The following is a 24,545-nucleotide window of genomic DNA, read 5'->3' on the forward strand; positions in this document are numbered from 1 at the left end:
CGCATGCCGTATTAGACACACACACACACACACACACACACACACACAAAAAAAAAAAAACAGCCCTAACAGGAAATTACCTTTCCTGCATATTTTTATATAAGATTTTTTTTTACACATTATTCTTGGGTTATTGGATTTAAATATTTATTTATGAAATGTAAGCAGAATCACCTGAGTCGTTTTTGATAAAACTGATTCACATTCGAGAAGATAGTCTAGAAAGATGTCACTCGCAAGAGTTAACTACTACTCCTGAATCTTATAAAAGCCTTAAGTTTCAAGTCTTGTCTCTTATCATTACTAGGAAGTTAATAATAAGATTATGTGCGATGTACTTCGTATTACTTAGTATACTCTCGAAATCAAATTTATTAGTGATATCTCCTTATTCTGTTAAACTTTTTTATCTTAAGACAGAAGGTTGCAATGCTGAATTCAGGAAAAAGAGAAAATTCATTCAACCATGAAACACCAGTTGTTGAGAGATGTGAAGTGCGATAATGGCTTGCTGAGACTAGAAACCTGACTAAATATTGAGAGTGTATTTGAAGATCATGCAGATGATAACACGTCCCGTTCAGGGGACGTTTACCCCTTAAAACTTATCTGATTTTGATCAAACTTGGTAAATACCTTCCTTCAACCTTCCAAAATAACCTTTACCCCCATCTATTTTTTTGGGGGGGGGTCTTAATAATCAATTATAATTTCAAAGAGTTTCAGAGGAAAACTGAACAAATTGATTCTAGAATGCACTGCATCATTACCTTAAAGACAGGGACTATGTCCCTCTATCGAGATTAGAGAAAGGTTAGAGATTACGGAAAGATTAGATATTAGAGAAAGGTTAGAGATTACGGAAAGATTAGATATTAGAGACAGATTAGAAATTACAGAAAGATTAGGTATTAGAGAAAGATTAAAGATTACAGAAATATTAAATATTAGAAAAACATTAGATATTAGAGAAAGATTAGAGATTACAGAAAGATTAGGTATTAGAGAAAGATTAGATATTACAGAAAGATTAAATATTAGAGAAATATTAAATATTAGAGAAAGATTAGAGATTACAGAAAGATTATAAATTACAGAAAGATTAGATATTAGAGAAAGATTAGAGATTACAGAAAGATTATAAATTACAGAAAGATTAGATATTACAGAAAGATTAGATGTTAGAGAAAGATTAGATACTAGAGAAAGATTAGAGATTACAGAAAGATTATAAATTACAGAAAGATTAGATATTAGAGGAAGATTATATGTTAGAAAAATATTACATATTAAAGAAAGATTACATATTAGAGAAAGGCTATATACTAATTTAGAGAAAAATTAGATATTAAAGAAAGATACTTACCTTGATAAACTCGGGCTTCAGTTGTTCTTTCTTGAGCAGATCAACCTCCTTCAAGTTCATTTGAAGTCCAAGAGCTTTTGCTGTTAAAAGAACGGTTCTGCATGGTGGACTCGCCTCTGTGTAGTACAAATCGATTTTGGCGCCCTGTGCCTAAAATAAAGTAGTAATATGATTAGGGTACTCAACTGTATTAATATTATTTTATTATCATTATTTCAAAATGTTAATAAATACTATTATACGCGTATATTAATCTGTGCTCGCAACATTATAACGAAATACTTTGGATAGATTAATAATTACCTGCACCTTGGGCAGAAAGTGCTCATACACAAGCACTATACCTAATATAATGTTAATGTAAAAATAACAAAAGAAGAATGTTTTTAATATATGTAAAAAAATATATTATGGGATATTATTATTAGGTAAATGGTTGCTATGTAGTTGTTTATGGATACCTAATCATCATGTCTGTGTGCATGACAGTTTGAATGAAAATATATTATAAAGTATATCAACTAATAAACCATTTTAGTACCGTTCATCGACCTTATAATTCTTATAGAAAAGGTGAGAATAATAGTATATATAATTATTAAAGATAATTTTACATGCAAATGATTACTACCACTCAAGATTTATATATCATCGATCGAACCAGGTTGACGACTACCCTTGGTAAGTCGTTATAAAAATTTGGTTTACCTCACCCGGGATTTTTCATAAATTCATATCCCGAAGCAAAGTAAGGGTGAATTTACTTTTGTAATAAGGTTAATGAATACAAATTTCACAAGACTAAGAAGTGGTAGAATAATTATAAGAAAAATGAACGGTGAAGCAATGGAAAATGAATCCAATAATAGTGACAACGGTGAACATAGTGTAGCACCAGGAATGACATCAGAAGACCGAATCTTGCTAGCCCTACAGCGGCAATTGATTCAGATGTCTACCGAACTGAAGCAGACGATAGAACAGAAGATAGAACAGAAGTCTGAAGAATCCAATAAGCAATACGAGGAACTGAAGCAGACTATAGAACAGAAGATAGAACAGAAGTCTGAAGAATCTAACAAGCAATACGAGGAATTAAGTAGACGAATGGAACAGAAGTCAGATGAAACGAAACAGTCAATTGTCCAGGCGATGAATCACATCTCCTCGCAGTTCGAGGAAAAGTTAAAAAGAATATCTGAGGATTGTCAGGATAAGCACAACCACCAAATCCAAGAAATCAGTGATGTAAAAAAGGATTTAGAAGTAATAGAATCCTCTGTTCAACAGCAAAAGATTCAGGTCATCAATAATTCTAACAACATACGTGCAAATACGCAATTGATAGCTACTCTACAGGAAGAAATTAGGACGCTACAGGTTAAGGACAACACATACCACAATAATATGGGTAGTGAGCGCTTGGAGTTTCCCCACTCACCAGAGATGACTTCGCCTTCACCTGTGTCTGATGAGGATATTATTTTGGAAGAACTTCATCCGGAGAATACAGATGGGCGAAAAATGGATGGTGCAACGACACATCACGTCATGGATAGGAATTGTCATCCAATAAGTACACGGAATGATAAAAGAAAGGTAAAGTTAAGTGTTAAGATGAGTGAAATACGGGCTATGAGTAAATTCAGTGGTAAATGTAATGAAAACGCTACTTCTTTCCTGGAAAAATTTCAGGACGAATGCAATATAATGTGTATAGATAGATCACAATATATGAAATTAATCCCTCATGTATTACTCCCACCATGTTCTTTATGGTTTAAAACAGTACGTGATCACATCAATACATACGAGGAATTCAAAGCGGCATTGATCGCGAATTATGAAAATGACTTTTTGCTTGCAAATCGAGATGCCACCATTAGAAATCAACATTTCAATCCTCGTTTGCACAAATCTGTTGTAGAGTTTGTTGTAAATACATACAACGAATTAAAAGTCGTTAATCCCTTGCAATCGGAATCTAGAATAATAGCATCGATTCGAAATTTGCTCCCATTTAAGTTACAACAGATCTTGTTCTCTACACAGTGTATGAGTTTCAACCATTTATTAATGCTTGTCCAATGCTATGAAACCCAATACCATGCTATGAATCAACAAGCAGGAGTAGGTAAAAGTAAAAATAATTCCGATCATTTTGTACCTGTTCGGAATCTAAATATCAGAAATGTGAACGATACGGAACACAACCTAAGCCGAGTAAATTCTAGCAATCAAAACGAGCAAAATAGGCAAAGTTATGTAGGGAATCCGCCTAACCTAATTAATCGTGATAATCCTGATGTCAGATCACCCAACAGAAGTAGATATAAAAGCAATCAGAATATAGGGCGAAATTACAGGAATACAACAAGCTACATGGATAGACGTAATTGGAGGTCAAGAGATGGCACTTCGCATCAAGATCCAGGTATCGAAGTAATTCCTGTACAGAACAGTAATACGGGACATAATCATGATTGTGCAGTACAATGTACTTTATTAGAATCGTATGCAAGTATGAATGTAAGCTGATTACTGTTAATGAAATTAGGTTAAACCCATATCAGTTATAGATTCTTGTGAACTTTTATTTTTAAGTTTATGTGTTAATATCAATAATGAAAACAATTCTTATAACTTCGCTATACAGACAATATGAGGAATTATAATTCGATTCATAATTGATTAAAAACAAAGATGATTTATATTAGATTGACTTGTGTTGAAAACTTAACTGCCAAAGATTCTGTTAAGTGTAAGATTCATTCTATTAAGTTAATTATTCAACGACTATCTTGAATGAGATTCTCCTATATTTTGATGCCTTATTGATCCAATGTTTATTTTAAAATATCACCTAATATAATTATTGTATAATGCGCCCTGGATAATGGTAACTCATGTTTGTTTCTTACGATTTTGACTTCGCACCCTTCAAAGATTAAATAAATGGACGACGACATTTTAATAATAAAGTATAATAATAATGTAATGAATGATAATGAAATAAATATAATTAATGTAATGAAAGATAAGTATTAATGAAGTGAAAGATTTGTTATAAATGTATCTATATCTATGATATGTAATGAAGATACATACGAGGGGCGATCAAAATGTGATGGACATATGTAATGTAAGATCATTATTGTAAACGGACCAGTGGTTCTTGAAGATAAAAGCCAAGCTCGCTTATGACTTTTATATTCAGTCCAATTGTCGGGCGACATTTTATATAACGAAATACTTTGGATAGATTAATAATTACCTGCACCTTGGGCAGAAAGTGCTCATACACAAGCACTATACCTAATATAATGTTAATGTAAAAATAACAAAAGAAGAATGTTTTTAATATATGTAAAAAATATATTATGGGATATTATTATTAGGTAAATGGTTGCTATGTAGTTGTTTATGGATACCTAATCATCATGTCTGTGTGCATGACAGTTTGAATGAAAATATATTATAAAGTATATCAACTAATAAACCATTTTAGTACCGTTCATCGACCTTATAATTCTTATAGAAAAGGTGAGAATAATAGTATATATAATTATTAAAGATAATTTTACATGCAAATGATTACTACCACTCAAGATTTATATATCATCGATCGAACCAGGTTGACGACTACCCTTGGTAAGTCGTTATAACATGCTATACCGTATTTTACGTATGTTTTTTTTTTAATGCCATGTTTCAGTAAACATCAGGATTCAGCTACGGCTGTAACCAGGACTAAAGCTGAAAGTGGCAAATAAAATGCTAGGATGTCGATCTGAAAAGTAATCCTTCCACCAAAAGTATTTAATTTTAACGTCCTGCCCTTTCGGCCAAGGGAGACGGATATTAAGGTAAGGCAAGTGAATAATGATGAAAGAATTAGTGGAATGACAATGCAGGAGGAAATCCACAGACATGATCTTGTCCATCACAAACTTACTTGTCCGGGGATCGAACAAGGGACTTCACGCACCAGAGTTAAGAGCTCTACCACTGAGCCTTTCAACAAAGTCCGATGAACCAACTGAACAACGCAGATATAACCTTCCAAACAGACAGATTATAGTTTATGAGTAGTTATTAGCTCCCAGCGTAAGCATACAGGAGCTTATACTGTCTCTTCAGCTGTTTGTGGTACTTTATTTCTCAGTAACGATTTTGGAGGGCAAGTAGCCAATCATATAAGCAATAAAGATTGCGATATTTGGTGGCCGAGTTCTGTCAGACACAGCATCAGCTCGACAACAAAGGCTATGTTCCAAAACTTTGCACGCATGAAGCTCCTGTGTAAGGTTCACCTCGGCTTGTTAAAACGATTAGTAAAACGAAGTTAGTCATTAAATTGATTAGTAAGACAAGGTTAGTATTAAATTGGTTACTCAAAAAGTACATTCGCGAAGTGTCCCCTCGGGATTCTCTGAAATTGATTCAAATTTACCAGTTCTCCGCGACCCAATATGTATTTTTAAATTTTAACGGCCCACACCGGTAATTCGCATATTTATGGATCTTTATATATCCGGAATTCAATCATAAACTGCTATAACTCTTGAACACAAAATTGCTTTTAGTTTCTTTAGATGTAACTGGATATGAATGAGGGCACATGTAAAACAAATTGGATCAAGTATTGCTTCTCTGACACATGCTACTCACCCCGGCCACCATCTTGGATCCGCCATATTGGATTTAACTTTCGGTTTATCAAATGGGAATATGGGCAAGTGATACATCATCATTCATGTACAATTTCCTCGGAAATTCATTGGTGTACTGAATTTTACCGTAGCTTGTACCGTTTGCAAGGTATTGCATGTTAAATGTCAGGCACTTCAAGAATATTGAACTAAATAGAAAGTTGTGCCGTGTCTCGTATGTATATGTAATCTTTTATATACTTTATCGTTGACGAAATATTCTCTGAACGTACATACATAGAGACACACAGACGTCTTCACCCAAATCTAGTCGTATCTGGGGGATACGGACAAAATCTCGCGGCCGAAACATCGCCGCCCAAAATCTCGCCGGCCAAAACCTCGCCGCGAATGAAACTTTTCTTTAAAATTTACCCAATGAGTTTCTTAATATGCAATTCCACATTACAAATAATAATAATAATAATAATAATAATAATAATAATAATAATAATAATAATAATAATAATAATAATAATAATAATAATAATAATAATAATAATAATAATAATAATAATAAGAAGAAGAAGAAGAAGAAGAAGAAGAAGAAGAAGATACAAAACATCGTGTGCGTGGGCTTTCTCGGGTTATTCCCGTTTCCTCCCACTTTCTTTATTCGATCATTTCCTTCATCCTGGTCATCTACGTCTCCTTTAACCTACAGGACATAATCAAGGGACGTCGTAAAAACTCATATATTATTTCATACTTTCATAAATATTATTAGATTTTTGTTGAAATTTTAAGTTTTTGGATGTTCCAAAGTTCACGAATGTAACCCCGTTAGTTGTCATTACTTTCCTTATGCAGACTTTCTTTCCCTATAACCAGTTTAAAAACATCCTGTCGCCCTACCTTCACATTGAAATCCTCTAATACAGAAATAGAATTTTCATATTTATCGCGGGACTTGGTCAAATACCCGTAATACTTCTTTTGAAACAGCGTCTTTTATACCGTCATCCTTATCATCTGTTGGAACATTTACATTTTGGCCAGGCGAGGTTTTGGTCCGCGAGGTTGTCGCCGCGGGGTTCTGGCCGCGAGGTTTTGTACCCAAACCCGTTACTGGATTTACATTAGGCATTTTGACCGTACAATACAATACTTCCTTGTTGTAGTATAACATGAAAGTAATAACACTCACTCTTAGAAATGTAATAAGATTATGACACTAAGTAAAGAGTTTGTTTATACCTACAGTTTTTCAGTTAAAAATTGTTCTGATTTGTCAGCATAAAAAACGTAAGCGTAAGTGATATTACTCTGCAATGTGTATTCGCGAAGTACCTAGAGGGATTTAACATGCAACACCTTCCAAATGGTACAAGCTACGGCAAGGGCGCTGATTTCTCTGTAAATTGGGGGGGGGACATTCAGATGCAGACGGCATATATATATATATATATGATTCAAATTATGCCAAATATTGTATATTCACAAATACAATGAGGAGCACACATGAGCTTTGGTTGGGGCCGGGCCCCCTGCCCCTCCCCCAGGACCGGCACTCTTGAACTACGGTAAAATTCACTGCACTAGTGAATTTCCGAGAAAATTGTACTTAATCTGATGTATCACTTGCACCTATTCCCATTTGAAAAACCGAAAGTTGAACAATATGAAGGCTGGGGTGGACTAGGGATGGCCTTTTTCGAAAAATCTGGTTTTCGATTTTCGGAAATTTCATTTTTCGTTTTTTCGTTTATCGTTTATTCGAAAAATTTTTAGTTTTTCGTTTTTTCGAAAAATTTTTCGTTTTTCGTTTCTCGAAATTTTTTTTCGTTTTTCGTTTTTTCAAAAAAATTTTTTGTTTTTCGTTTTTCGTTTTTCGAAAAAATTTTCGTTTTCGAAAAAGCCATTTTTCGAAAAAGTATTTTTCGACAAAATGTTGCCATTCCTAGGGTGGACAACATGTGTCAGGGTAGTAGTACTTGATCCAATTTGTTTTGTATGTGCCCACATTCATGTCCAGCTGAATCTAAAGAAACTAAAAGCAATTTTGTGTTCGAGCGTTATAGAAGTTTATATGGTTGGATTCCAATATATGAAGGCTCATAAACATTCAAATTACCGATATGGGCCGCTAAAATTAGAACAATACACATTGGGCCGTGGAGAACTTTGCATTTGAATCAATTTTACACGAATCCTGAGGGGACATTTCGCGAATGTATATACCTTGTAAGACAGAATTAGTTATTAAATTGGTTTAGTAAGAAAGAACTAGTAAGTTGGTTAGAAGACAGTAATTAAATTGCTTAGTAAGACATAGTTATTAAATTAGTTAAATACAGGAAAAATGAAATCTATAGTTTTACATTCCGAGTTTATGGCCTGTTGGTTAAAGCATATTGATAATAAATGATTATGAATGAGTTGGTGGAATGAGAATATGAGAGAAAACGAAAGAAACCCCGAGAAAAAACACGAATGCGATGTTGTCCACCACAAACTCACATCGCGTGGGAAGTCAGTAAGAGTTAGTGCTCGTAATTAAATTGGTTAGTAAGACAGAGTTAGTCATTAAATTGCTTAGTAAAAGAAACTTAGTAATTAATTGGTTAATAATACAGAGTTAGTCATTAAATTGCTTGGTAAAAGAAACAGTAATTAAATTGGTTAGTAAGGCAGAGTTAGTCATTAAATTGGTTAGTAAAAGAAACTTAGTAATAAAATTGGTTAATAAGACAGTTAGTCATTAAGTATGTTAGTAAAAGAAACTTAGTAATTAAATTGGTTAGTAAGACAGAATTAGTCATTAAATTTGTTAGTAAAAGAAACTTAGTAATTAATTGGTTAATAAGACAGAGTTAGTCATTAAATTGGTTAGTAAAATAAACAGTAATTAAGTTGGTTAGTAAGACAGTTAGTCATTAAATTGGTTAGTAAAAGAAACTTAGTAATTAAATTGGTTAATAAGACAGTTAGTCATTAAATATGTTAGTAAAAGAAACTTAGTAATTAAATATGTTAGCAAAAGAAACTTTGGTTAGTTAGACAGAGTTAGTCATTAAAAATGTTAGTAAAAGAAACTTTGGTTAGAAAGACAGAGTTAGTCATTAAATATGTTATTAAATGAAACTTAGTAATTAAATTGGTTAGTAAGACAGAATTAGCCATTAAATTTATTAGTAAAAAATTGAATAATTAAATTGATTGTTTAATTAGTTACTAAATGATAGCACCCATTTTTCTGTAGGTTATTTGTGAACTACGCTTAAGAACACACTTTTATAATAACTTACTAAAATAGATGTTGTGTTTATTGGTGTGCATGTGCATGTTTGAGTGTTAGCCGAAATCGATTCCTTTGTTGAAAGCAAAGCCTAGAAAGAGAAAAATAAAAGAAGAAAGAAAAGAAACAGCAAAAGAAGAGAGAAAAATAGTGATTTTGTCTCCTAAAATTCCTTAAAAATGGCTTTGATATTTAACCCTTAAAAATAGCTTCTATGAAAAAAAGACTTAACTATTGCAAATTTACTGAATATCTACTGCAATGTTATCATTCGGCTCTGCACACGTATTCTCTTACATGGATATATATTCTTAATGCTTATATATATATATATATATATATATATATATATATATATATATATATATATATATATATATATATATATATATAGGGTGCGTCAAAAATGTATACACACTTTGAACCGTCATAGAAACCGTATTTCCTGTGCTCCAAGGTTGAATTTCTGGGAGAAAGTAATGTTATCTTTCTTCAACAGGTGGCAGCAGAACTATCGCTCTAGTTATTCAACTCAGTTAGTGGCAAGGAAATAACTGCAATATGGTGGACGTACGTTTGAACTTTGAAGCGTGGGAGCAGGTAATTAAGTGGTACTGGAAGTTTGAGAATGTTGCTGCGGTTCAAAGATGAGATGTACAAACGTAAACTACGTAACTTAGACACACTTTGGAATGAGATTCAAGCGGTGTGCGCAGAAATCCCATTGGACACGTTGGTACGATGTACGGAATCAGTGGTGACTCGTACTCAGAAAGGTATTGATGCTGAAGGCCGCCATTTTGAACATTTGCTTGAGAAAGTGCATTTATGTTTCAAATTGGACTTTAAGCTTTCCATTTCCAGCAATTGAACATTGTAGAACGGAACATAAATTTCCTATGACGGTCCAAAGTGCGTATACATTTTTCTGACGCACCCTGTATATATTAGGGATGGCTAATTGAGGATTTTTTTCTTTCCGGAATCCTGAAAGTAAAATCGGAAAAATTCCTATTTGGGTTTACTGAATTCCGGATTTTCGAAATTCCGGACTTTTTCGAAATCCTGAAAGTGAATTTTGGCCATCCCATATATATATATATATATATATATATTTCAGGGATAAACAGATTGAGAATGGAAAATTTATGTCATTGATTAAGGGGTTACCACCATCAAATCAACTCAAACTGTTTCTGAAAGTTTAATCAGAAAGAGATCAAAACCTGTTTATTCTACTAATGTTAAGTATATATATATATATATATATATATATATATATATATATATATATATATATATATAGATAGATTTGCATAATCATAAATCACCATAAGTATCATACTTTATAACACGGCGTCTTTTTGTTCTGTTTAATGAGCCTCCGGTAATTTGCAGCACATTTTTGATGTTACTTTATTATTAGGTAAAACAGGAACTCCTGTTCTGCCTAATCTTTGCATAAACGGATATTTAGATTTCAGAAGAATATTTTCCTAATAGTCGCAGTTACTTTCAGGGCCCCATATATCTTCTCAGCTTCCCTGAAATTAAATGAGCAATCGTGGACCACCACAATTGGTCGCGCATCTATCTGGCCAACACTCGAACAGTGAACGGGTACGTTATTTTCCAGGATGCGGACACCTTTTATTAGCATGTAATGCTCTGGGATTTCACAGAATCCTTCAACGCACGCAGGAGTGAGGCATAGTATATCCCGGTAACAGAGATGGAGTGGGTCAGTGGGTCAAGTGGGTCAAGTTTTGTGAGTGGGTCAGTGGTCGTAGATCAACAGCATGTGACCCACTGTGACCCACCACTCACCATGACCCACTTCGACCCGCCACCCACCATGACCCACTGTGACCCACCACCCACCATGACCCACTGCGACCCACCGACTCAGTCTGCTCACTGCATTGTAGACAGTATCTTCTGAAGACTGGTAAATTTGTCTGCGTTTTACTTTCAAGACCTTCATTTCCCTTCCTTTTCCATTTGGTTCCGTGTACTTACCTGAGGTGAATATATCTAAGTGAAAAAAGAACTTCGGGCACTTTTGGATATTGATATTTGTAATTGTAATAAATGCAATAGGGCTTATACTACTACTTGGCTTTCGAGGCCTGTCAGTTTTTAGAAGAGCTAACTACTGAAAAAAAAAATATTTTTTAATCACTGTAATATATAAATTATTATATAAAAAATTGAATGTAACTATGCATCCCTGACCATCACGGCCAAATTGCAAAGTCAAATGAAATGACTTTTAGTATTAGTTCTTAGTCCAAACTGGGATGTTATCATTTCGCTTGCATTATAATACCTATCCTAAGGAGGTAGTGAGGATCCGAATTCTTCCGGGAAAAATTGAGTATCTCGCAAGCCGTTAAACCTACGGAGCTAAAATTCAGTGTATAAACTCCTTATTGAAAATAAACAGAATATGTCCTAGCATTTTTTTAAATTCTCCTTTATAGGGGGGGGGGGATTTCTATATATGGAAAATTGGTAGAGAGTTAATTTGTAAAAATGATCGAAAACGATCGATATTAGTTGAGAAAAATTTTCAGAAGCATAAAATACAGTGCTTTGCTTCATATATCCATTGCTTTCTACTATAATAATTGCTGAAGCTTATGTTTATATGGAGCGCTTACAGCACAGGGCAATCAACCCATAAAGTTGTGAGAAAAATAGACATAAATTTTGTACTGTAAGCTTAATTACACGGAAATTTTAAGTTTTAATTGTACGCATAATTATATGGAAAATTTTACACTTTTTTCTCTTTACGTTAGTCTATTACCTTGATTTGGGACTTTCAAATTTCATCCTTTTTTCCACTGAAAAGTATCGATAATTCAACAAGGAAATAATTATACTATGATAATTTAATTGAAATTAATATGACAAACAGCAATGTGGTAATTGATGGGGAAGAAGGAGGGAAATTCCATTCACCTCTGAACACTTCCCCGGAACCTCGTTCCCTTTTGCTTTTTAGGAGGGGGAGGGAACTTGGTAATGACATCAAACCTTCATGTGTAATTACAAAAATTAAATTTATAAATAAATAAGAAATCATCAGTTTATCATTCTTTAATTGATAATTTATTCACAAGATTCCCTATCAAAGGCGTGGTAGATGAAGTTTCTGTTCTCCATGAGTCGACATTGCTAACTGACATGGTCGATATGGAAAAGATGTTGTATGGTGATAGAGAAGTGATACTTCTTGCTGAGTATTTCAAAACTGACCGAGAAAAATCGTTATCAGACTTAAGTCTAACAAGCAGATTGTCGATGAGGAGTTGCAGAATCCGGTAGAAGTATTATCAATTTCCATGACATAGTGCGAATTGGGATTTCCCCTTATGAATTTACAGATGACTGATATTAGAAATAGACTAAGTGTTCAAACATAGTCTAACTTGTTCATCAATGTTAATGGCCCACCGCTAGACAAGCTCAAAGTAGACGACCTAGTTATTTCTTGGCTGAAGGATGGACATCATTCCGCTGGAGATGATTTACCACAAAAAAGTTCTGGGGGCCAACAGGAAATAAACCCGATTTCAGATTTGTTTTAAGGTGGCAAATTACGAGTTATGGAAAATGTATACTTGTATTACTAATGGCTTATTTGTGTTATTCAACTTTGTACTTAATTTTTAATAAGTCTCTTTTTTGCTTTAGGTAAACTACCTTGAATAAATATTCATAATAATTGCAATTATGCATATTTGTAACTTAAATTTAACGTGGTGTTTTAGTGATTACACAAATTACAATTATAAGCATACTTTATGGAGATGCTCTTACAGAGTGTACCCGAGCACCTCTATACGCTATGAAAAGCTTATTTTTCGTCTTTTGTGAGAAAAATATTGTGAACTGAGAAGTCATAACTTTTCCCATATTGTACAGGGGTATTTTCTTGCGAATAGAAATTTCTTTTGGAATGCGTTGAGAAATTAACACTTGCAAGAATACTCTCTTAGTACAAGTACATTTTAGGCACACACTAATTTCCCTCCACCTCGAAGAGCTTCAATTTCCTCGTAAAGGTCAGATCCACCGTTATTGTAACAGAGTGGTGCTTGAGTGATTGACCGTAGAAATTCAATCTCCGATTAGTGACAATTTCACAGTCTTCCGTGGATCATGTGTTAGAGTTGATGACGATGGATTTTGGTGAGTCAGAGTACGTCACAGTTGATGAAAGTAGTTCACGGTGGGTGGTGGGTCAGAGTGGGTCACAGTGGGTGGTGGGGCGTGGGTCAGAGTGGGTCATAATGGGTAGTGGGTCAGTGGGTCGTGGGTCACGATGGATGGTGGGTCAAGTTTTCATTGACCAACGCCAACTCTGCCCGGTAATTGTAGTACCCTTGGCCTGGAAAGCAAGTTGTAATACCCCATGCTCATACCAAATGAAATAATTATCACTTTGGTCACTCAGAGTTGTACACGGACTTCCTTTTGGTGGTGTCGTTGGTTTGACTAGGTTTTCCCTGGTTTTCGTCACTTCCACTAGGCGAAGGCAGGGATGGTACCTTCTAAAAGGCCAAGGGCAGTTCCCTCCCATATCCTAGACTCATCTAAAAGACCAATGTGACCCCGGAGTTGGAAGTCTGAACCCTTCCTTGAGTCATTCCCTTGCATAAATACATAAATAAATAAATATCAATCGAATAATCTGTTTAATAATTCAAAACAAAATTACGACCATTATCGTACCAATTGCTATAATGACAACCTAATGTTATAAGCTTTCTACAAAGGTAAAATGTAAACCTTGGAAAGTCATATCAAAATAACACATTTAGCTCTGTAACATTAACAAAAGCTCGTGAAAAATTATTTATTAATGCAAGGAAATGACAATGAGTTGGAGGTCTGAGAAGGATTCGGACCTCCAACTCTGGGGTCACATCGGTCTTTTAGGTGTGTCTAGGATTTGGGTAGGAAATGGCCCTAGCCTTCGAAGATACCATCCCGGCCTGAGACTATTGGGAGTGAAGAAAACCACGGAAAACCTAGTCCAACCAATGGCATGTGACGACGTAACACCACCAAAGGAAGTCCGTGTTCAACTCTGAGCGAGCAAAGTGATAATCACGTTTATTTGGGATCAGCATAGGGTATTACTATTTCTTTTCCGGGCAAAGGGTATCACAATTACCAGTTATACTATACCTCACTGCTGCGTGTGTTGCGGGATTCTGTGAAATCCCAGAGCGTCGCATACTGAGAACAAGTGTCTGCCTCCTGGAAAACAACGCTTCTGTTCACTGCTCGAATGTTGGCTAGACATATACACGACCCTGGATTTGAAATCTGTCATAGTTCGCGTTTTCTCTTGATCGCATACCATCTTCATTCCACCTCTTCTAAACTATGCAAACATTTCTTAGGGGTAAGTTCTTCTGCGATGTTGCTACGGTACTTTCTGAGGTGCAGTAATGAATTTTGGACCACTAAACCTTACTTCACGTTCGCACCTACCAATGGTGGAGAGTTACAAGTTGTACATTACTACCTGACCTAAATATGTAGGCAGGATTACACATGTAAAATGTCAGCGCTCTACGTTATGTAGACGTGGGTTAGGGTAAAGCTGTCTCTCGCATCTCTCTCGTTAATTAGCAAATTTCAAAGAAATCACATAAGTACAAATTACTCAGAAATTATTGATTTGCGATCCCCTGTTCATTTAGGTGAAAATGTTCGAAAGATCTTATAGGATATCCCCTTGCAGGGAATACATCGAATTACCAGTCACCCTGTGTATATTAGGTATATACACACCTGTGTTCTTTACATAAATGACTTGAACAACAGAAAAAATACGTCATGATTTTTCCGACAACTCAATATGATTAGTTTCTTCTGTTAATTACAAATAGGTGAAATAATAAGAATATTGAAGTTTTTGAGAATTAATTTAAATGAATTGAAAAATATTTTAGAATTCTCGACTTAACACAGAAGTCAAGTTATGCAAATGTTGAAAGGAAAAAAAAATATAAATTGATCTACAATTTATCAAGTCATGTATTTGAGAGAATTCACTTTCTATGTCATAAAATACGTGCTCTTATAAACTATTTCATCATGTGAATATTACTTAAAAATTCCACGTAAAGTTGCGTGCAGAAAATGATCTTTTCATTCATACTTGGTTTCCGCACTAGCTGAGATCGTTTCTCAAGATCTTCACAGATAACTCCCACGAATACGCTTGTAAACGCGCATTCTTGTTTCCATCACCTCCGCCTCCAAAATGGTTTCTAATGAAACTCATTCCTGATCAGCACAACCTTACGTTTGCCTTCGACATTTCTCATGAGTGAACCTGATTTCCTCGTGGATAAGTTGCCATTCTGAACTTTAATGTGAGAAATGTGGATTCAATTTTCAGTAAAGAGCTCATGTGGTTTAACACGCAGGATTCAATTGAATTAAACTAAGATTTCAGACACGGATAAGTGTCATATAAATTAATTCATCCATCAGTGGCGTGTTTAGGATTTTCTTTCGGGGGGGGGGGCTATGTACAAAACGGGGAAGCGGGGAAACAATTGCCCACCTGAGCTTGAGAATTAAGTATATTATAATCGATTGTCTACTAATATATTAGGAAAAAACATGGAACGCGTAAATCGGTGGAGGATCTTACCCCCTCTCCCCCAAACAAATCTGAAATGGCGCTCCTGCAAACACATGTTGAATAGTTGTAATCTCATTTCAACTTAACTGTTTTCATTTTAGGAAAAAAAATGGAAATATTTAGTTTTATCTGTATACGTATTTACCTGAAAGAAAATGTTGAGACAAGTTGAAGTTGAAATATACTGATAGCTCAGTTTTAATGGCTAGAATTGCAAACTGGTGAATCTTACGTGATATGATACAAAAATTTAGCAGTGAATCTAACCTTTATTCTATTTTAAAGAAGAAAAAGGAATCATTCTCTTGGTCTACCTAATTTCCGGACTACTTATTCCCCCTCTTGATTTTCTTTAATTCAAACATTTACCTTTCTTTATAACTAAACGATGTAAATATTTCTTTGGTATAATAACTAAAGTCCTATTATGTTGATATCCGTGGAAGTTGGTGTGGAACACCAGTTTCGCTTATCAGCTCCTCTTAGTTTTGGTGTTACTGACGATAGACAACTTGAATCACAACTAACAACAGTCGAAAGTATGATAGGAGAAACGAAAGAAAGTAACAACTAGGAAAAAAACAGAAGAGTAGAGTGAACGAAAGAAAAAACAACGCAGTTCTTACATGGAATGAAATTTAACAAATATAGTGTTATTTTTGAACAAAGAGCATAAGAAAATGGAAAGTCAATGATATTCTTAGAATTTATTTCGGAAGGGGGGACTTGAGCCCGATAACCCCGTAAATACGCCACTGGCTCAAAATAGAATAACAAAGAGGGTTCGAACCTCTTATCTTTTCTGAGTTTTGCTACAGGAGGGTTATTCCAGATTTTGCTTCGGCATTAAGAAATTAAAGCTAGTGTTACATATAATTTTCCATGTAAAACAATTTTATGAATAACGACACGTCGGCCATTTTAGGGAGTAAGTTTCTTCTGAATTCGTTTAATTCAATATTTCCGTTTTACAGTACGTTATAATGATGGCTTTGAAAACGTAAATCAAATATTTTTTGAAGGAAATTTTAGTATCTATATCAAATTACGATGAAAGATGGCGCAGAACTTTCTTAGTTTATTCTTATACTACGAACATCTTTATTAACAAGAAAATCTAAGAATACAAGAAACTGTTTTATAATAAATGAAACCAGCCGCAATTTTTCGTATAATTGAAGAAATTGCTCATCACTGATCTTCGTAAATCTTCATTATAAGTATAAACTGCACTCACTTAACGTTTAAATTCAAATAAATACTTAACACGTTACTTTCATGTTAAGTATACAAATGTTATCGCTTGCTTTTATGTATCAGTAATGTTGTCTGTCACGACGAGAACCACTTTTTCTTAAATCCGAGACCATACGAAAAACATGATTATTCTGGACTCATTTTCAAGATGAGAATACAGATAAGACGAGAAATTTCTCGAGTTCCGTGAAACGCACATGCTCGCGCGCCCAAGTCTTAGATCTAAAACCTTGTTTTAGTGTTATACAATTCGTAGTACAAAAACTACAAACTGATAAGGTAATTGTACAAACACAATGAAGAGTGCTTATTAACGTTTAAAGATACACAAGCCATTACACAATATACTCCGATCAGTGGCGTATTCAGAGGGCTTCTGAGCTTAAGCCCTCCCCCCGAAATTGTATTTACTATATTAAAGTAAAGGAAGGAAATATCTTGCAGAATTTTCAGATTTCCAGGAACAAAGTTAGCAAAGCCCCCTGAAACAAAATCTAAAAACGCCACTGATTCCAATAATACATATGGTTTAAATGTTGTTATACCACACTTTTCGAGGACCTCTCGTGACGTTGATGGATTCTAATTTGTAGATGAAAGTAAGAAGAAAAAAATCAGATCATAAATTTTATATAAAAAGAAACGCGAAATGCTTTTCTGGAATCAAGGCAAAGACGAGAAAGATTTCTTCAGAATCAAGACCATCCGGCGAGAGTTTTTTTTTATTTTTTTTTTAAACATTTACGACTCTCGTCTCGTGAGCAACACAGGCCGGTAGCCAGCCCAAAAATTTAGGCGGGGGGCTGAAGTTAGGGGGGGGCGATCCAACAATATTATAGTTCATCACCATATTATAGTTCATTTGCAAGCCTACCGTGAAAATTTTAGAAGGGGCCAGCAAAAATTTAGGGGGGCCCGGCCCCCCTAGACCCCCCTGGATACGGGCCTGGAGCAACATGGCCGGTGAGAAGAATTAGAATTTGAACGCATTGTGGTGGTCTGGATTCCACCTTAAACTGTAGGTCCACTTCTCATGTAGCCTTCGTCCTGAAAAAAAAAAAAAAAACTCCCAACAAAGAAACTACAATTTATCCCAGATGCAGAGAAGTTACTAATGTGAAACGGTATATTTGGCAGCTGTAGCCACGTTGAAATAGTCCAGAAGATACCACTTCATACTTTGGTATTTGCAGTGGTCAGTCTGGACAAAAATATCTATGTGAACAGAAGTACCGTAATTGAATAAAGTTGTCCCTCTATTCTGTGTTTTTCAAAAATTCTATTTCATTGTTGACAATTTGTTTCACGTGATGGATGCCTTTTTTCATTTTCTATTCAACTCTATAGAAGGAATTGTTTTTCTGATCATTATTCCTCCGTGGCACGTGCAATTCTGAATCTGGTCTCTCTATATCCTCCCCATTAGCGGTTCAATTTGAAAAAGATTAGTTTATCGATGTGATTTCTGCATAATTACGTATACAAATAGGGGGAAGAAAGACTCAACGTTCTCATAAAGACGGTTTCAACGCTGGTATAAACCGGCGTTTCTCAACCTTTTTTTCTTTGGCGTACACCAAAGTACGTTTCAAACTTTCGCAACATCCCTGCGTGTGATTTTTTTTTCCCTATATGCAAAAAAGCAAACACAAAATTACATACAATACTTTTTTTATTATTATTATTATGGAACGACTAAGATATAAATATCACAAGCAAATTACGAAAGACTATTGAGAAAAAAAAATATTAACGTAAAAGAAGCTTATGACTCTAAAGCAGGCATATAAGAAATAAATATTACCCTCAGAAATATGTACCGTGTTATGCAAAAGTGAACTAAGCGCCAAATTTTGAAAATCCACGTAAATGCGACGATTGGTTCCTGAGAAGCATTAACACGTTTTGCACAATCGAAAGGAGAGGAAAATCAACACATTTCCAAAAAAAGAAACATAATTTCACTTTTGATTACGGCTACACTAATGCTGGACATCAACCTTTAAACGTAATTTTCTCAAAAGTATGAAAGTGGCGCTTAGTTCGTTTTCGCAGGACACGGTAAGAAGACATCAAACTTAAAAGTAGTGAGATATTTGTCCATAGCGAGTATTGCAAAACATACCTATGCGTGAACGAACTCTTAAGAGTCCCTATCACTGCGAAATTAAAATACCGCTAATTTTACAGTAATTATGTGATATCTTCAAATAGATAAAAGATAATCGAAAAGTAGATCAAGACCTCCCTAGACGATGTTATTTTGCATAAGGTACCGTTATCACGAGTCACCTAGTAGCTTTCCGTTTGCAGTTATTTACAAACGCGAAAATAAATGTCGATTTTCTAAATGGCAGGAAATCGAAAGCAGATAAATGAGTCGTAATAACGGTATCTCACGCAAAATAATATTGTCTAGGGAGGTCTTGTTCCACATTTCGATTATCTTTTATCTATTTGAAGATATCGCATAATTACTGTAAAATTAGCGGTATTTTAATTTCGCAGTGATAAGGCCTCTTAACAGACACACTCTCATGCTCAGTGTTTCTTTGTAAAGAAAACTGAATAGCGTTAAAAGTAAACTTCGCAGACTTAAATTTGGAATACAAGCGTGAAATCAAATCGATTGGCCATAATTTTTTATTTTCTTCTAAAAAATAATTCCTTTGCAAAAGATCTTAGAAGACATTAAAAAATCTCTCAACACACCTGATATGCATTTGCGACACACTAATGTGTCGCGACACAGTGGTTGAGAAATGCTGCTATAAACAATACGTGAATATAAATAAGAATCAAACTCATGAAAAAAAAATATTACATTTTTCCGAACTGTTTCGTTGTGTGGGGCATCTTGTGGCTCTTGTGGTTGGGGCAATCGTGCTCGAAGGGCCCCACACAACATAAGGAAAGTGTTAGGCTTTGCAGGAAAAGTAACAATAAGAAATATTATTTTCTGTTTTAATTAGTAAATTGTGCACTATGACAGATGCTGAGTTAGAGAGAAAGACTGTCAGCTTGTTTGGAGCACTTCAAGACAACGATTCCTTTTATGTAGATAGTCCTTTGATGTACTGATATCCAAATGGCAGTGCGTGGGCCGGAATTCGGCCTGCAAATATATTTCATCAAGCCCGGAAATAAACATAAAATAAGTGAGTTCCGTTTCACAGTGTGAAAACCTCGAGGAGACTTGCAAACAATGCAAATTCAATACTCTAACTTGAAGTAATGCATCTGTAACTACTAGTTGCAATAGACTAATAATATCAAACATAGAATCTTTACTTCGAACGCTGAATTCATGTGAAAAAAAGACATTATTTACTATTCCTCACTGCTTTTGTTCTACGGTGATAAAGGTTAAAAACAAAAAAATCATTAATTTGAACCACTTCTGATTTGAATAGAAGGTTAGGGAGCAGATAGATTCTATTGCTGGAACGCTGAATTGATTGCGAAAAAAACCGCTTCTCGACATGTCTTAACAGATTTTGCTCTATGAAACTCAATATTGAAACCGAAAATACTAGTAAATTCAATCACTTCCGGTTTCGATAGAGTGTTGCACGTTATGATGATATATATATAGTCTTGAGACACTGTATCGATTGAAAAAATAGTTTGTTCTTATATATCACCCTCTATTCTATGCCGGTAAATGTTGAAACTAAAAATGGTTCATTTGAACCACTTCCTGTTTCAATAGAGGGTTAATAGAAAAGAGGAAACCTATTCTTAGAAAGCCGAATCAATTGCTAAAAACAGCATCTCAATATCTCTTATTGTTTTTGCTCTATGGAAATCAGTTTTGAAATCAGACGTAGAATTGAATTTCAACCTCTTTCGGTTTTAGTAGAATGTTTCGGGTTGTGTCGATATGTTCTCCTGAGACCTTGAATTGATTTGGAGGAAACCATTTGTTACTATTTATTACCATTTTTGTTCTATAGCAATAAATGTTGAAACCCGAAATGACTAATTTGAAGCACTTCCGGTTTGAATAGAGAGTTGATGGAGGGGACGGAACCTACTTCTGGTAATCTGTGTCAATTGCAGAAAACTGCATCTCGATATCTCTGACAATTTTTGCTCTATGAAAATCCAATATGTTGCTATTTGATTTACTAATAAAAATCCATTCTTTCTTTAAATGAAAATCTTACTCCCACGATTATGCAGGCTAGGCTAAAGGAAACGGTGATGATGACAAATAAATGAAATGGAGGAATGAAGAAAGTGGGAGGAAACGCGGGAATCCCGAGAAAACCCACGGTGTTTGTTCACTATAAAACTCACGTGATCAGGGATCGAACCAAGGATCTCATGCACCAGAAGTGAACACTCTATCACAGAGCCACCGCGGTCTCAAAATTCATTCTTGTATGTATGTTTATAATTTATTTGCTGTACACGTAATATACATAGTAATTTACTTCTAATAAAGAAGAAATATATGCATAATTATAACATGAGAAAAAAGTATGAAATTGAAATAGGCAATGTTAATTCAACAACTTATGATTTAAATAATGTTAAGTAAAATGTCACTCAAACTTTCAATGGAGTGCCCCCAAAAATGAAGGATACAAAATATACTACACTATTCAATAAAAAAAAAATAAATAAATAAAAATACTTTTGGAATAAATGAATTGAATAAAACATAATTTAAGTTACGAAAATGAAAAACTAAGGTGTATAGATATTGACACAAAAATACAGAGATATTATAAGACAAAAATACTTGGTCCCTTAATGTGAGCTAATGTTCGTTAAGACTACCTAATTGTTATTCTTTGCTTTTCAATCTTCCTACCTCTCGATATACCATATACGAATTTTGGAGTAATCAATTTATTTTATTAAATAAAATATAAAATGTGGGAAGTCTACAGAATACCGGTACTGATTTCCCTTTAATTATCGTCAAATAAAATGTGGGAGATCTGGAGAACACCAATTTTTCTTTAAGAAGCCTAATCACTGCGAAATTAAAATACCTCTAATTTTACAGTAATTATATGATATCTTCAAACAGATCAAAGATAATCGAAATGTGGAACAAGAGCGCCCTAGATAATATTATTTTGCATGCGCTACCGTTTCACGAGTCACTTAGTAGCTTTCCGTTTGTAGCTATTTAGGAACGCGAAAATAAATTCTGATTTTCTAAATGGCTGGTAGTGAGCTCTTGTTCCACTTTTCGATTTTTTTTATCTATTCGAAGATATCATCTAATTACTGTAAAATTAGCGGTATTTTAAATTCACCGTGACGGGCACTCTTAAGAAGCTCTAATTATTATCAAATACAATGTAGAAAATTTGGATATTTTATTTCCATTGGATATTTTCGGCTCCTTTTTTTCTCCTCTCTTTTTAACTATATTTTATTGTAACTTACTAATGTATTTAAATTTAGTTATATTACAACTTTATGGATTTTATAACATTTATATTTTGCCCAAACTTCGTTATATTATAATGTCAGGAACTAAACAAAACGTTGTTTACTCATTAAATGTTCAATGATAACACTCTAAACTATATTTAAACTTATGTATTTTCGGAAGATTTTCTGCATTTACTTTTTTTTTTTTTTAATAATTTACAAAATTACTTCTTTATAATTGAAGATAGATCCACTGTTAATGACTTCTTTATGTATTATATATGAACTGTCTAGAAAAACATGTTTATACATGTCTGGCCACAAAACTTAACAAATTAAATATTCAGGTCTGGTCATACAGAAAAATGATATCATACGATACGGACTGCTGTCCATCGTTATAATTTCCACTTTGAATAAATGTTGTGGAATTGGAAATTGAGAGTAATAATCAGGCTGTCGTACGTTTGCTCCTTTAATAAATAAAGTTTATTTTCTTCTTTTTTTTTTTTTAAAAAAAATCAGCATTGAAGCCGCAAATAATAGGAAACTAAGAACCACTTCCGGTTTTGTTAGCGTTGCGGATAGTCATGATTTGTTGTCGTGAGACGCTGAATCGATTGCAAAATGCCGCTCTTGTTATCTTTTACCGTCGTTGCTCTACGGAAATCAGTATTGAAACCAGAAGTACTAGTAAATTTAAGTCACTTTGTATTTCGATAGAATGTTGTGAGTAGTCATGACATGTTGTCTAGATGCGCTAAATAGTTTTTTTTTAACGCTTTTCGCTAGCTGTTACCGTTTTCGTTCTATGGTGACAAACGTTGAAAACCGAAAATTGCTAATTTGAACCACTTCCGGTTTCAATTGACGATTTACGGAAGATGTTGGGACGTTTAATCGATTGCAAAAAAAATCGATTCTCGATATCCCTTGCCGTTTTTACTCAAATATCTGTCGACGGACGGGCAAAGTCATTCTATACGACTTCCGACACTTACACATAGCATAGTTTAGAATTTTCCATTTTTTAAAAAAACTACGTACGTAACAAAAAGAATCTAGGTGGTCATTATAATGTACCTGAGCTGAGATTTGATTCTTAACTGAGAAATTAGAAATTAGAAAACCACTGGTCACCAGTTAATATTGGAATCTAAATGTTCACCATCCTCTTAGGTATTGATCAACATCATCTCTCTATAACTTACGGTTCCCGAGATATGGCTCCTTAAATCTCCCGAAATTGGGACTTTTTGGGGCCAATATCTCGGGAACGACAAGAGTGACGAAAAAAAAAAAAACATCACTTCCTTGAGATAGTTTTTGATGTTCTATCGAATGGAGGGATCAAAATTTGAAAAATTCGCAAATAACAAACAAACACACACACACAGAAATAGAAAATTCAGTAACGAACTTCTTAATTCGTTGAAAATACAAACTATTAGGTGAAGAAATATAGCTTACCAGAGCACATGAAAACGCCTGAAACAAGAGAAGTAATGCCTTGGAGCGTGCGAAACGGTTCATCCCGTGACACCGGTTGTTTGAGAAATACTACGACAAAGGAAAGAAAAATTCTTACAACATAACACTCAAGACTGCCTTTCTGCTCAGATATTTCTCCCGGAAGACAAAGAGTTTTATACTACTATATATAAGGCCCTAATTATGATGTCATATATATACGTATAATGTTACAACAGGGGAAAAAATTAAAAGTGTATTGCAGCGTTTCTTTCTTCTTCTTCTTCTTTTTTAAAAAATGTGTTAGCTTAAATATGTTTCTGTATAATAATCTGAAGGACGTTCCATAAGGTCGCAGGATGTATTTAAGTTATCATGTCACAGCAGAAGAATATATATATGTAATTTAAAGTTTTCTGTGGGAGAAAA

General features: G+C 34.3%; 1 protein-coding gene across 1 annotated transcript in view; it reads right to left on the reverse strand.

The window, feature by feature from the left end:
• LOC145661885 (glutathione S-transferase 1-1-like) overlaps positions 1-24,273 on the reverse strand; it is a 95,339-nt gene extending 71,066 nt beyond the window's left edge. Inside the window, exons 1-2 of the mRNA XM_081727227.1 lie at positions 24,117-24,273; positions 1,367-1,516 (exon numbers count right to left, since the gene is read on the reverse strand). Of these exons, the coding sequence (XP_081583353.1) occupies positions 1,367-1,516; positions 24,117-24,179 (213 nt within the window). The 5' untranslated portion in view covers positions 24,180-24,273. The remainder of the gene's footprint in view (positions 1-1,366; positions 1,517-24,116) is intronic.
• Positions 24,274-24,545: the final 272 nt, after the last annotated feature.

Source organism: Thermobia domestica, chromosome 10 (genome assembly GCF_964235325.1).
Source record: "Thermobia domestica chromosome 10, izTheDome1.hap1.1, whole genome shotgun sequence".
Classification (NCBI taxonomy): Eukaryota; Metazoa; Arthropoda; class Insecta; order Zygentoma; family Lepismatidae; genus Thermobia; species Thermobia domestica.